Consider the following 15,887-nt stretch of genomic DNA (forward strand, 5'->3'; position numbering starts at 1 on the left):
CAACTACTTCATTGTCCCCCAACTGAAGGTAAAATGTAGGATATGTATGAGACTTGAACCAAATACAGTGTTGAAATTGCTGGACCAAGTTTTCCGTTCAGAAGGTAACGCCATTCCTCCTCTGACAGTGGAAGATAAAGATTTCTCAGCACTGAGTCTGAATGTGTCAATTCAGCACGGTTAAGACTTAAGAGTGTTAACAAATGGTCGTGACATTTTGGTTCTACATGACTAATGCAACCCAATTTCAGAGATTTTTTTTTAAAAAATGTTTCGTTAATTTCAGGGACTAAGTTGAGAAGGTGTTACAATTTCAAAGACCAAAACGGTGTGATTTCCTCTTCCAATTGTATTTTAAATTTTTGTTCTTTAGTTTGAAGCCTTTCTTTCACTAACACCACAATTGAGACTGCCCTCGTTTTTTCAGGAACAGGCTGCTAAAGCAAAAAAAATTCTTGGTGAGAACAACTAATTTAATACTAAAATTAGTAAAATATTTTGATTTTGTATGAGGTCATGATAAGCCAATTCTGGTAGAAATTTCGAGAACTAGCTTCCAGCGTTTTATTCTTCAAAATATTTTGTAAAATTAAATTTTCCAATCTCCTAATTAATACTCCTCTTGATCTTGATGAACACGTGGCCCTTCTAAAGTTTAAACCATGGTGATCTTTCTCAATCAAGTCCTAATGTTTCTCCTTTTGTTTTAATTTATTTAAATTTATGTCTTTTTCCATTGTACATAATATGGACCTAAGGCAGCATGCAATCGAGTTATGTAGCTGCTACTACTAGTTCAGCTATCATCCTCAATCCAAGGACTCTGCTTGGGTCTCCCAACATTCCTAAGAGCCTTCCACACAACACTGTTACACATGAACCCTGCCCCAAGAGCTATTTGGCAAACCCGATCACCCCTTTTGATCCTTGAGTTCAACTCAAGATAAGCCAGTTCATACCAAATGCTGCTGCTTGATGTGTTGCCAAATCGCTCCAATGTCTTCCTTGATGCTTCCATGTATTCCTCTGTGAGCTCCAAGTTCTTCTGAATCTCATCCAGCACTTTCTTGCTCGTTGCCAGAATGCACATGTGCTCGAACGCCAGCTTGTAATCAGGAATGTATGGCTTTGTTTTCCTTTTCTTGAAGATCAAGTTGGTGAAGAAGTGAAGCTGCTCTGAAACGGGTAGCACTAGTGGACCTAGTGTGGTGATGTTGGCCTTTAGTGCATGGCCTCCAACTTCAATTACATCTTTACTCACAGAAATGCCCTTCCTCCCTTCACTATCTTCCCTTTGATGTATGCTTTTGTAGCTTCTGTTGTTCATCCCTTTGTGAGTTCGGACCAGCTGCCACATGCATTAGTCATAGCTCAAAGCATTAAGATAGAGATCCTAAAATTGATCTCTTAGAAAACAAAAGTTATAATGTCATGAAGAGGTACATGTGTAAAGTAACATAGTAGAGGTGTATCCACTCTTTATGGACAAAAATTATACACAGTAGTGCTTTTTGTATTGTTGTCTAATCAGAACTGAAGTTTTACTTTGATAATCTATGTTAAGCTTTAATGTAAACCTACATTACATAGATTAGTAAGATAAAACTCCTATTCTAATTAGATAATAGCAACATAAAGAACTGCTTATAAGTTTTTTTCCTTTAAATTGGAGTATGTAGTACAGTAAATATATAATTGCTTTCTCATTTCACTTTAGAGGAGTCAAATTCTATCGAGAAATACCTGTTTGAGTTCATACTTGGCGCACCATCTATCTAGGTGAAAGTTTGAGAGCATGATGGCTGCAGCTCCCATTCTGAAGAAGCAATTGGGAAGCAGCATGCCAATATCATTGCCACTGTACCATGTTGAGCTTACAGCTTCTGTGCTAACTACAAGTGCATAAGTTCTTGGATAAGCATCCAGAAGGTCTTTAGCAAGATCAATAGCTGTAATTCCAGCAGCACAACCCATCCCACCAAGGTTGAAGCTATGGATGTCATGCCTAAGCTTGAAATGGTTTACTATCATTGATGAGAGTGATGGGGTGGTGTTTAGTATTCCACAGTTTACTATCAGGATTCTGATATCTTTTGGTTTCACTTTTGTGGCAGCAAGAAGGTCCTTAATTGCCCCAAACATCACCATGGATACCTCTTGTCTGCCATCATTCAGTGAGTTTCTGTAACCAGGGTGAAAAACTCTTTTTGGCAGGTAGGTCTCATCGCCAATGCCAGATTTCTTAAGAACTCGTTCTTGAAACTCAATGGCAGTATCATTGAAATTCCCAGATTTTTTGGCTAACTCAATGAACTCTGCCTTAGAGATCTGCATAAATGCCCTATTATTGAATACATGCCAACATTGAATGTATGAATAAATAAGTTTACCCCCTCAAGCATATTGCCAAAAGACTAAGTTCAGGTTTGTATATATGTTAGTGTGACTTTTAAGGTAGTTATTGTAAAGTTAACAAACATATTATACACAACAGTTTGTAGTTAAATTATAAAATTATAAATGCATACTCAACTTACTCAAAAACTAAACAACGATGATAGACTAAAGATGACATAAAAGTTAAAACTCATCCACACTCTTGTGTGGTATGTGAAGAGTAACTACTAGTTAAGAAAAAAGTGTGTTTGTTTTTACCTTGCATTCATCTGAAGGGCGAAAACATGAGAAATCAAGCAAATAGGTAGAGCCGGGTGTTAAGTCAATATAAAAATATAGCATTAGGCCCAAAAGTCCTGATATAAATAGAATCTCAATGAAACCATATTTCTCATAGAGGTCTTGCCAAGTGAACTTTCCAATACGAGCAATGAAGGCTGCAAGGAGAGGTGGTGCCAGCAACAAGTACAAGCGATGGCTAATGAGGTAGCCATAACCCAATTTCACATATTTTAGATTAACTGAACTAAGGAAATCTGGCAGTCTAGGCTTCACTTTCACAGAGAAAGAAAGAAAGCCAGCATTTGGGCCAGAGTTCTCAACACCTCTCTGCACAATCTCGGTGGAAAACTCCTCCCTGTCTTTTGACATGGGGGAAGAATTGTGTTACAATAGGCTGAGTGTGTTGAATGAAGAAAAAAATGGTGGAAAAAAGCAAATATGTGGAGGATTTTAGTAAGCTAATGCAGCTGGATAGATGTGCAAAAAGTAAATAGAAAATTATTGAAAGGCAAAGAAGCTTGATGCGATATAAATATATAGGAATTAGTGTCCTCAGTTGGAGAAACACTTGCTGCTTGGCATGGTAAATGATGCTAAGGATTTTAAGGAGAATGCAAACTGAATAGGTACATTTTGCATGAATGCGTTTGAGCAGCAGATTTACAGCCCCATTGAAATTGCATGCAAGAGGAGCATGTCAATTTCCATCCTCTTTTTCAATAACAAAAATTCCCTTTAGCAATTTCCTTCCTCGGGAAGCAAAAATTTGTGTAACATAAAGTCATAAACCATAAGGCTCTCTGGGGTATATATGGTAGAAGAAAATGAGAAATTGAAAATTTTTAAATGAAACTATTTAATACTTACTGGTTATTAATACAATGAAAAAGTAAGACAATTAAAATTATAGCAGAACAGGATTTAGATATTAAGTTCATAATAACCTGTTGTGAAGATAAGGATTTAATTAAATTAATATGGTTTCTTTTTATGACATACGTAATTGACTACCTAAAAAAGTTCAGCCTATTATTTGTAATCTAATCCTATCTTTGAAATCAGAGAGAACAAACAAAAGCATGGAAGTTTTTAATATAAGACCAGCGACCAAAGACAAGCCTAAAATGCCAAAGCTTAAAAATAATGTGGCATCATCGATGATGGAGATGACAAGAAACTGAATTACCATTAAAAATCCAGACCATTTTTTTGGAGATTTTGATTTGATGAGGCGAGTAGACATACATGGTTGATATTTACATATGTATTTGGTTTTCCCTCTTAACAGAAACATGGCTAGTAATTAATAATCAAGAGTAGACCTTCTTTCATAAAATCAGCAATTCAGCTGTTCTTGCGCACCCAACTTCTCAGTCCCATCTTATTCACATACTCCGATATACTGTACTATGTAATTCAACCATGATTTTAACCCCATAATATTTCATGCGAAATACACTTCAGTTCAATCTCTGCCTCTAATCTACACCAAAATTACCCTTATATCCTTTCAACTTCAGCCAAGTCACTGGGATACCATTCTCTTTTGGCCTCCCTATTTTCATCTTAAAAAACCTAAAACAAAAGTAATCCCAAAAGACAAGAAGACGTACACACACAAAATTAATGACATAAATAAAGACTAGTCGAGATACAGGCTCAATATTGTGCATCGCTGCTATCAAATAGTTTGTCCCTCCAAATGACTGAATTGACTTTAGGTGTCTTCATAAAAGTTGTGGAGAAGTTTATCCTTAAAATTTTGGAACTTGTCCCATTTCATTTCAACCTTTACAATTCAAGATATGCTTAAAACACTACACACGTATCAGGTTGCCTAGGTAGAACGTCGTTTACAACTTCAAACACAAATTCATTCACATTCCACATTGTATCCACTCAGAACCTCTGCATGAAAAGTATAGATCTTTATTTGAGTTTTTCGTAGACCCCAAGATCACTTCAATCAAATCACTAGAACCTAAGTCATGTCCTAAATTAGAACAAAATGTCAAAATGAAATAAAATTAAAAAATTAATCAAGATTTGCATTTAAGTTTAATAAAGTCCAAAAATATAAAATTCATCTAAAATATCATTATTAGGTAAATAAACATTCAATATAGTTAAATAATAATAATAACAAATATCTCAAAATTGACATGTACCAATGGCAAGGGGAATTACAATGAAATAGAGCATTTAAAAAAACCAACCTAACCCTATTCTTGGGGGCTAGATGCATTGCCTTTTCCGCCCTTTGTTTACCTCTTCCTTTCTGCTATTTTAGCTGAATGCTGCTTTCAGTTGTCCAACTCCAAAACCAATTCAATAAATATGGATTTTTATTTGTCAAAGCGCGTGGACCGCACCACCTCCCTCTAATTTTTTTATATTCCTACTGTGTATGCACTTGTTTAGAAACGTCACTGCCAAGCCAATGGAACAGGCAGAATCCTCTTAGATGTACCACAAGAGTTTATTCCTTTCTTATAATTTATAAACAAAATTAGTGAGTAGTTCTATTCATAATAAATTGTTCGCAGACAATTCATATTTCTAAACATTTGATCAGTTAAGACTTAAGAGTTCACAATGAAATCATTTAAATTCATCCACCGGCAATCTTTGGCAAGTATTATGGAAAAAGTATCACCGGATCATACGTTTCCCAAAATCTAAAAAGTACTGGTTCGATAATGTCCCATAATAAATGAAAACTGGATCACTTGGGATGGAAAATTTGGTCGTTCAACTCGTAAAACTAACGTCTAACAGTATGCTACACTAATGGTTCACTTGATTCGGCGGAAACCAAGCTATAACACGAGACGTGATTTTTGTCATCTCATAATTTAACTCTCGTGGTTTTGCTGTGTCAGTTGACTCAGATCTCATGATTCAGTGGGCAGTGTCATGAATGAAAACATTAAACGTGTTATCTTATCTTCAATTTTTGATGGAGTGTTTCCTTAAAAAAATAGAAGAAAGAACCAAATTGTTGGCGGGTGGGCTATCACGCAGAATTAATGCACCAGGTTCCAGCTGGCAGCACTTTTCTATTCTACCACTAGACCATAGATCGATTTTGATGGTAAAGTTTTAAATTGGAGTCAGGTTATAATTTCATTGTGATTTTTACTACTCTACTAGAAGATTGCAAATGAATGTGACTAATATGGCTGTAATTGTAGTTAAAGAGACTTGAAATTATAGCCTTAGTTGATGGTATGGCAAGCTAGGATCATGGACGCCGCAAGCTTGTTGACAAATAACTACATTCTTCTGATTTAAGTTCTCACAGCTTACAAGTGAAAAAATGCCACTCGTTTCTTGGTGATGTCAATATAGCTTTGCTTATTAGGTGCAGATTCAGCGACTGCTGCCAAAATTCCCACCTAACGATAATCAATCTTCTTATTTTGCTTCCTCACGTTAACCAAAAAGCTAAAAGTTCTTATGATGGCTCTTGGGAAATTAACTGGCAGATTCCTTCTATAATAGTGTCGTGAATTATAAAATCAGGGTAGAGTTTGGTTTGGCCTAGAGTTCTGTCAAAGCAATAATTTATACAATAGAGCTAATCAAGCATAATATATCAGATCAAAATCTATAATGGTACATTCTGTACAACAAAAAATTCAAAACTATAAAATTGGACTGTGTATAAGTTGAATTGTAAAAAAGAAAAATATATTTCTTCTTCCAAACCAATCCGATAAGATGATAAATGAATTTGCTAAATGATGCATGCGCTTTGGCCTCACAGTCTCCGCTAGCACCAAATCCAACTCCTGCTGCCAGAAAATGAATCCAAATTCTATGTTGTCATTCATGACACAAGTTCACCTACCCTCAACTACAGATTCGGACCATGTAAGAGACATTGAGGAAGAGAGACGAATATCTTGGAAAGTTGGGTGTGACGTATAGCTAAAATACTGAGAATATTCAGACAATATGTCCCTTGATTTTAACTGTTGGAGCAAATAGGTATCCATATTCTCAATTTCTGAGTCCTCTACCTCATTCTTCCCCTCTAAAACATTCACCACTTGTCTCATTGTGGGTCTGGTCTTTGGTTCAGGGTAGGCACACAACAAACCCAAGTGCATTACCCTCTCCATTTCTTGCACATTGAACTCTCCCTTAGCCCTTAGCCTTTCATCCAGTGCACACTCAACTTGCCCTTGTACCATTAGTTGCCAAATCCACTCCACCAAAGGTGGCTTACCTTCTTCTAAAGGTCTCCTTCCACACAAGACCTCCAAAATCAAGATTCCAAACATGTAAACATCTGTCTGAGTGGAAGCTCTTCCAGTCTTAAAAACTTCAGGGGCCATGTACCCCACTGTTCCAACCAATTTTGTGGTGCTAGCAACTTGACCATGGCTATGCATTCTGGCTAACCCAAAATCTCCGAGCCTTCCATTCATATCCTTATCAAGTAGAACATTACTGGCCTTGATGTCCCTGTGCACAACCTTATCTTCCCACCCCTCATGCAAGTACAACACTGCAAAAGCCACATCTTTTAGAATCCTTATCCTGTCTTCATAACTTAACATCTTGCTCTCATCACAATCAAACACCCTCTTGTCCAAGCTCCCATTTTCCATGTAGTCATAAATTAACAAGAAATTCCCAACATCTTTCTTGCACCAACCTCTCAACCCCACCAGATTCCTTTGCTTCAGTCTCCCAAGACTTGAAACTTCAGCAAGAAACTCTCGCAAACCATCATTTTCATGAGAAATGCGCTTCACAGCAACCTCCACCCCTCCTCGTAGAACACCCTTGTAGACTTTCCCATTCCCACCAACCCCAATCACATTCTCCTCAGAGAACCCCTTTGTTGCTGCCTCAATTTCTTCATATGTCATTCTGTGTGGCCAATACTCCAACTCCCAGTCTTCCATTTCCATCCTCTTCCTTTCTTTCTCACGCTTTCTCTGAATCAAAAACAGTGCCAACAAAACAAGGAGACAAATAACAAAGAAAACTCCAACAGTAAACCCTGCAACAAACCCCTTGGACTTAAAAATTGAATCTTTTGGAAGAACAAAAGATGGTAACCCGGTAGTAATAAGTTCATCACTTAATGAAAATTTCTCATTACTGAAACTCCACCCCAAAATCTTATGACTCTCAACTAATTGGCCAGTGGCACTAGTAAACCCAACAAACATTTCATCCTCAAAAACCTGAGATAAGTTGAGAGAAACATTCAACAAAGGCCTACTAGGCCTTTTCATACCCACCGGTGCCATGGTAACATTAATCCAAGAATCTTCATAGTCAATCCAAACTTGGTAATTCTCACCACTGTTAAGCGTCAACTCCTTAAAGGATTTGTCAGCGCCATCTGGCCAATATCCAGCATCATGGGAAACATAAGATTTAAGAGAGTTTATGTCAATCCCAACATGGTTGGCGTCGATGTCATCGAACTCTTGGTTCTGGAACACGTCGAACTCAACACCGAACACGTGATTACTTGAGTTGCCGTTGTTGGTGAGGTTGAACAGACCAAGGTGTTGGGCTGAACTTGTGCCTTGGATGCCAGTGACAGGGGTGAAGATGAAAACTAAGCCGTGCCCCGGAAGAGTGTCTTCAAACGGTGCCATGGCAAAGATGAAAGAGGTGGAGAAAGGATACACGCGAGAAGAGTTTGGTTTCTTGGTGGGGATTTTTTTGTTGTACAAGGCACGACCGACGGAGAATCTTTGCTGGTGGGTGAGTGTTAGAATTCGAGAATCGACGGTGGCGTTGCCAAAGAGCAACACTTCAGAGGAGTTGAAGCCGTTGAAGACGAAATCTATGGCACATGTTGAGTTGAAAAGAAAGAGAATTGAGAGAAGAATTGATGGAAGATGGTGTGTGTGCTTGTGTCTGATCATGTCTTTAGCAGAGAACAAACAGAGGGGTGTGTCATGTATGGGTAAATAGAAGAATGATTAAGTACAAAGGATGAAAGAGTTTTAAGTTTTAACACTTAAACTGAAGCAGGTGAGAGTGAGAAAGACTTGAGAATGTAGGAAAAATGGTGGGATTGGAAATATTGGATGAAAAATGGTGGCATTGGAAATTTCGTGAGTCAACTATTTGAACTCCTTGATCACCATTTAGGCGTTAAGTAATGTTGTTTATATTGACAGATGAGTAATTCTAAATCCTAATTCTTCTACTACTTCCAAAGATATATCATTACTCTATATTGGACATATAAAATATTTTATAAAGTCTGACTGAATCAGTCTTAAAACGTAATCGATTATTTCTTCTATAGACAAAATCAAATGAAAAACAACCATATGCGATAACTTTATGCCAACGAATCTTCTTGATCAGAGGCTATTGATTATTGAAAGAATTTAAGTTTGAAAAGAAAATATATTGATTTCAGGCACACTATATGACATATATCACTATTCACTCTACTTAAAAACAAATACATACGTACTACAACCTATATACATTTGTTTTCTGTATTTTGTTTATGTAGTATATTAACTCGTCGATCAAATTTAATGTCTTTTTTATTACTTTTTAATCGATAAATATTAATTATTAATATATTTTCTTTATTGTGATTCAACGTTCAAGTAATGTATCAAATTGAGAAGAGGAGAGGTGAGATTTTTGTTTTGTTTTAGATATATTTGAATTTAATTTAAATAAAAAAAAATTACGAGAGTGAGAATAATCAAGATTTAAAAACTATATTACTTGGTTATTTGAGTGTATGGAAATAATAAGGAGGTCAAATCTAATCAATACATTTTTATAAAACATAAAATGCCAAAGCTTCGTTGGTCAAAAGGAACCTGCGAACTTCCTTTTTTGGTGGCATATGAAACGATGTAGCATGACATCTATGTTTCGTGAAATTAACTACACAAGACAGCGGCATGCCGGCAACGAAAAATAATATAGGAATTTGGAAAATGGAAATGCAACGATTTTTTTACGCTAAAAATAAGTGTGGATGAGTAATAAAAAAACTCTGTAGCTTGAATGCTTCTGCGTTCATACGCCAATTCATAAATGATAAATGTCTCCTTCTACGGCGGTCACTTTCCCTTCACTATACCCGTCTCGCCATATGGGACTATAGGAATTAAGAACGATAAAATAAACCGCAAAGTTTGGTTTTTTTTGTAGCAATGACGACAATGGATAGATATTATAATACCAATTGGGATTACTGGTTAAGATATGGATATAAAAAGACCTTTAATTTCAGTATGGATGGAAAGAAAAAATAATATAGATGAGTTAATTAATTATCAATTCAAAATTACTTCTTTCTCACTTGTGTAAGTATATCTAGACAACATTTTGTTATAAAGAGATAAGGGAGAAATGAGACCTACTATTAATGATTTGAGGCGTTTGCATAGTAAAAAAAGAATTTAATATGCACGTATTAATATTGTAAAATATTATTTATTCATAAATTATCATTTGAATTATTTTAAGATAATTATTTTAAAAGTTAAAATACTTATCATAATGATAAATTGTGATTGAATTAATATATAAATTTTTTTGCACTAATGCATAACTTTTTTTTCTATAAAAAAAATGATTTGAGGTGTTGAGTAATAGCTAGAATGGGCCTATCGGAAAACAAATTTAGTTATAGCCCACATATAAATCATTATCATTGTTCGGACCTTTCAAATGTTGATGATGAGTAAAAATAATATTTGGGAAGCTTCCCAAAATCATGCATCAACACATTGTCTTAAATATTGAGGATTTAGTGAAATTCCTATGACATGATGTATTGTTCAATCTTTCATGGCATCTTCTTCCATGTTGAGCTTCTAGTGAAAATTAGAGTATATTTGATTTTTTGTTGGAATCATGTTTAACTGGATCTTCTCATTTTTTAAGACAAGTAAAAATAAGTCCTTTATAGTTTTAGAATAAAAGCTTATCCAAACATCTTTTTATTTTTTTTTTACATTGAAGTTTGTGTCTAAACTCATAACTCAAATACATTCTTTTACATTGACATCTCCTTAATTTTTTTCAAATTACACATAATATAACTTTTTTCTATTTTTATACAAATTATTTTTTTATGTTTGAAAATATTTCACTAACACTTCAGATGTTGATGATGAGTAAAAATAATATTTGGGAAGCTTCCCAAAATCATGCATCAACACATTGTCTTAAATATTGAGGATTTAGTGAAATTCGTGTGACATGATGTATTGTTCAATCTTTCATGGCATCTTCTTCCATGTTGAGCTTCTAGTGAAAATTAGAGTGTATTTGATTTGTTGTTGAAATCATGTTTAACAGGATCTTCTCATTTTTTAAGACAAGTAAAAATAAGTCCTTTGTAATTTTAGAATAAAAGCTTATCCAAACATCTTTTTAATTTTTTTGACATTGAAGTTTGTGTCTAAACTCATAACTAAAAGACATTCTTTTACATTGACATCTCCTTAATTTTTTTCAAATTACACATAATATAACTTTTTTCTATTTTTATATAAATTATTTTTTTATGTTTGAAAATATTTCACTAACACTTCCTTTTATATTACACTAATATTCCTTACAAGAGAGTTGGTTGTGATGATTAAAAATAAAATGTATTCGTATAATTACACGAAACCTCAACCTCAGGAGGAATTAATACACTTTATTCTACTTTTTGTCTTTCAAAAAAAATTATCTTCTTTATAAAATATAACCTAATGTTTCTTTTTTAAAAAAAGTAAAACCTATAAATATCAAAGTATAGCACGTTTGTAATGAGTCTGTGTCCCTCTTCAGTACTGAAATTTTTTAGTGTGAGAGACAATTTTTTTCTCCTATTGGAAAATTTGAATTCTTTCCTATTGAAAAATTCCAATAATGGAGAGGATTTTTTTTTTCTTTTTTACCTTACGATTGAAAGGGGAGCCAAGAGATTGTTTGTTAGGTAAACTTAATTTTGAGATGTTGTGTTTATTAATGTAGATTTTGAAATAAATAATTGAGGTAAAGATGAAGGTGAAAATAAATAAATAAATTTCACCATTTCAAACTACTTTTAAAAGTGAAGAAATGAAAAATATAGATTGGATTTACAACAATCCATTTTTTTATGCGTGTGAGTTAGATCCTTAACACAACAATAATAAGTTATGCACTAATAATATACCTAGATGAAAGAAAAAATAAAAAAATTTAATTTATAAAGAAAAAGTTGCCTACAAAAAGTTATTCTCTCCTTCCCTGTGTAAGTGCGATAAACATTTGAATGCGTATAAGTTTGTTTTAGTAAGTTTTTATAGAAGTATTTTTAAAAGAAAAAAAATATGATGAATATCTCTTAAGAGGACATATATAAATTATATGCTGATAAGGAACTCATCTTAGTTTATACAAAAATTCATTCCATCTTCTTCTTTTTTTTCTCCTATATACTCTTCTATTAAGTAACTGCAATAGAATTCAAATTTGTATCTTTTGAAAGGAAAAAAAAAAAACTTGTACTTTTGTAAAAAATCTCAACCACCCTCTCTTTCTATTTCTCCCAATAATAATAATAATAATAATAAATTTTTTCTGTATAAAAAAATGTTATTCCAAATATATATTTTTTTATCTTGATGATTGATTCTCACACCTCATTTCTTAGTGCAGCATATTTATGTCATTTTAGGTACATGTCTATTATTTTCTTTCACCTTTTAACAACTAAATAAGGAAAAATAAAAGTTACAACCATTTTTTTCCTTTGTATTTTCTCTCGTATCAATCAACTTAAAAATCCTCTCACCTTTTTTTTGTCTCTTTCCTTCCTTTCTCTTCATTTCCTTTTACTTTCATGATAAACAAAACAAATCATTAATAAATAAACAAAACAAAATAAAGTTGACCCAAAAGCCAGATCCTGAAAAATATCATCTGGGGTGGTTGATAACAAAATCTAGCATTATATTTCATAATAAGGAGTCAAACGACAACAAATCTGCCATTACATTTCATACAAAAGTGATTTTACCTTGAATATCAATAAAAAACTATGATGAAATTAATACATCCAATGAATGTTATAAGTTTAAGAGAATTTTTTATTAATAAATATTAATGGCTAATTGTTAATTTTTTATTAGTCTAGAGAATCAAATTCAAAATTTCTTACCTCTTTTCTTTTCCCTTCACATTAATGGATCAACCCTGTAACTCATGAGATCAAATCTTAGTATTTATTTTTCTTTTGAGTTTTTTTTTTTGTTTTGTCGAGAAGAATTTTGTACTAATAAATTGTTTTATTTTTAAAATAATATAAAATTATTAATTTAATTAAGTGCACAATGCCTCAATTTCTTTTGTTTGGGAGGTTTGTCATCCAGGCTCAGGAGGTCAAACTTACACACACTGCTATTATTGTTTCTTGCAGCCTTTTCTCTGTTGGGGAAGAAAAAAGTAGCAGTAATATTTTATCCTCTTTGACCGTCACTAATATAAATCATTTTTTTTATATATTGCACGGTGATTTGATATTTTGATTTCCTACCCCTCGTGGCCATGATTTTCCGTGACCACACTCTGGAATTGACGTTGCAAATAACTACAATATACTTTTGCATGTCTCAGTTTGAATGACTTGAGGTTGAAAGTAATTTTTGAATATTAAAAAATTATGGATAAAAGAATAATATGTAATTTTTTTATAATTACCGTGTCAATTATAAGAAAAGTAGAGGAAGAGGTTATGTTATAAATATATGAAAATGTAGAACCACAGACACACACGTTGCATTATTGGAAAGATTGTTAAAATAGAAAACAATTTAATGTTAATTTTACAGTAGTTTAAACCGTAACATAGTTCTAATAAAGTTAGATTTTCAATCCCTTTCTGTAAAAGTTGTATCTACGCAAGGCTTACGTGTAGGTTGTTGATGTCGGATGCAAAGACAGATAATCATAATATCAAACAAAAATGAAAACAATATAAAAATATCTTATAAACAGTGTTCAGCAGCCACTTTAATTAATTAATTAATTAAAAGTTAAAAACCGTATTCCCAGAGTCATCGTCCCACTTGCTCAGTTTTCCTGGATTCTAAAATGTACTTTCAACTTCCAAGATAAAGTAACACCGACATCCACATTTTATAGTTTCTTTTAATTGCTAGAAAATTTTAAATTTTATTATTATTAGATGTAAAATTTTAAATTATGGAGCTAAAGGCATAACAATGTTTAATATTTTCTTCGGGATTGAACGAAAAGATATCCATTACTTACCCAAACCTAACTAATGGGCTTCATCTTTAAATCCAGGCCTTTATATTTTCAAGGTGGGTCTAGATAGTTCACTACTGGTCTTATCAATCTTCCTTAGGCCCATTTTATTTTATCTGTATCCTGTTTATTGTCTTCACATCTTTTCCAGTTTTTTTTTTTTTCTATCAGAAGTACTAGCCACGTATTATTAGTTAAAATTAATTAAAAATTACAAAAGTACGAAAGAGTCCTAACAAAAAGTGAGACTAAAAAATATTTATAATTTTAAATAAATTTTGATCAATAATAAAATATATACAAAAGAGTGTATTATTAATATTTAACTTAGTATATATTTGGTAGAGTGGAAATAAAAGAGATGAAAATTTTAAATTAAAATAGAGAGTAAAAATATGAATTTTACAAAATTTTACTATTTATTTAACTAATTTTCTACCTTCTCACGCCAAAGGAAGTATTAGTGTACTAGCAACATATTTGCCCCTTTTGGTGGCTCGGAAGTTTGGGTTTGCACTTCTTGTGCTCCAAATTGCTTTTTCTTTTTTTATCTTTATTTTTCTTTCTAATTGTTTCTGGAGTGCAAAAATACATTCTGGAAACTAATTTTTGAAATATGATAAAAAAAAACATCAAACTACAAAGAGAGATTAAAAAAAAAATCCCCTATTTTCTCCCTCCAAAAAGTCCAAACATTCCATAGCCCTTCTTCTTTGAGGACTGCGGTGTTGTGCCAAAGCCATTTCGTTTGACTATGAATAAAAATTGAATCAAATGTCAAGCTTATATTAATATACGTGTTTAATTATCAAAACTCGTAAAAAGTCGAGGGGAGCCGTTTGGGATTGATCATCGATAGCTGTCATCAAGATCCTAATTAATCCTTCACTCCTTTAATTCTAAGTTTGATTTTTCAACTTCTTTTTTATTATTATTTTAAGTTTGATTTTTCAACTTCATCAACCTTGTAGCCCATATTAAATATTTATAGCTATTATTATTGTATCCATCAATAAATTTAATACATATATTCCAGATTATGATTGGCGAAAGGAGTGATTTAGCGTATTAATTTGAATATATAAATACTAGAGAGTGTACGTACGTGGTTATTTCTGTTTCAAAATTTGTTATTGCACTCAACAATTAGAAGATACGAAGATATCACATTGCTTAGCTGGAGTGGTGGTTAGTTTTCATAATCACTTAATAATGTAGAAATTGGGCTATGATTAGACGTTACATATATAAATAATAGTTGGAACTTGTATAATTTGATTCTGGTGCAAGAAAGTGGTTACTATGCTTAGCTGTTGCTTTCGAAATGGGTTGCGTCTTTCTCTTATTAGCTATCATGCTTTCAGAAGTTTCATGTCTTGAAAGGGAATGAGACCAAGTACTTGTTGACTTATAAAAGAAACTCAGACGTTCATATTAGTGACTCTATTAACAGTGGAAGGTTGTTATGACAAAGACTAAGCATAAAGCATGCATAAAAAAAAAATGTTAATTATTGTACTTTTATAAGATCCTTCATTATGGTTATAAAAAAGGATCTCGAAATTAATGGTTTGGATAGAAGTATGGTACTTGATAGAACATTATGGCGGAAGTTGATCCATGTAGCCGACCCCACCTAGTAGGATAAGGCGTTGTTGTTGTTGTATAAGATCCTTCATTTTTATTTTTATTGCTATTAGACAAGACAATTTAATGTACTTACTTTTAGAAAACAAAGAATGTTAGGAATTATTTGGTATCGATTGTTAATTTGTTATTAACTGAATAATTTTTAATTATCTCTTCAGAATAGGATTCTCAGTTTGTGTATGCCGTAAATGTAAAACTTATCAAGGATAAATAAGTAAGATTTGTATAAAGTAGCCTGTAAATCATTGTAGTCCTTCATTAATAACTGTTAGAATATACTTTTAAAATATTAA

The 15,887-nt window shown here is 32.9% G+C and overlaps 2 protein-coding genes across 3 annotated transcripts; both read right to left on the reverse strand.

The window, feature by feature from the left end:
- Window positions 1–540: 540 nt before the first annotated feature.
- Window positions 541–4,970, reverse strand: LOC114375255 (3-ketoacyl-CoA synthase 15-like). Of its 2 annotated transcripts, none has more exons than XM_028333029.1 (3): window positions 4,896–4,970; window positions 1,744–2,341; window positions 541–1,348 (listed from the first exon to the last, which is right to left on the reverse strand). In XM_028333029.1, exons 1-3 carry the CDS (start codon window positions 4,922–4,924, stop codon window positions 797–799), a joined length of 1,179 nt encoding a protein of 392 aa, XP_028188830.1. In that variant the 5' UTR covers window positions 4,925–4,970; the 3' UTR covers window positions 541–796. The 2 variants fall into 2 exon arrangements, with proteins under 2 accessions (XP_028188830.1, XP_028188829.1); XM_028333028.1 differs by lacking the exon at window positions 4,896–4,970 and adding an exon at window positions 2,656–3,502 and having other exon boundaries at window positions 1,744–2,328.
- Window positions 4,971–6,228: 1,258 nt separating this feature from the next.
- On the reverse strand, window positions 6,229–8,853 carry LOC114373932 (L-type lectin-domain containing receptor kinase VII.1-like). Its single transcript, XM_028331511.1, has one exon. It carries the CDS (start codon window positions 8,577–8,579, stop codon window positions 6,525–6,527), a length of 2,055 nt encoding a protein of 684 aa, XP_028187312.1. The 5' UTR covers window positions 8,580–8,853; the 3' UTR covers window positions 6,229–6,524.
- Window positions 8,854–15,887: the final 7,034 nt, after the last annotated feature.

This window comes from Glycine soja, chromosome 11 (assembly GCF_004193775.1).
Source record: "Glycine soja cultivar W05 chromosome 11, ASM419377v2, whole genome shotgun sequence".
Taxonomy (NCBI): domain Eukaryota; kingdom Viridiplantae; phylum Streptophyta; class Magnoliopsida; order Fabales; family Fabaceae; genus Glycine; species Glycine soja.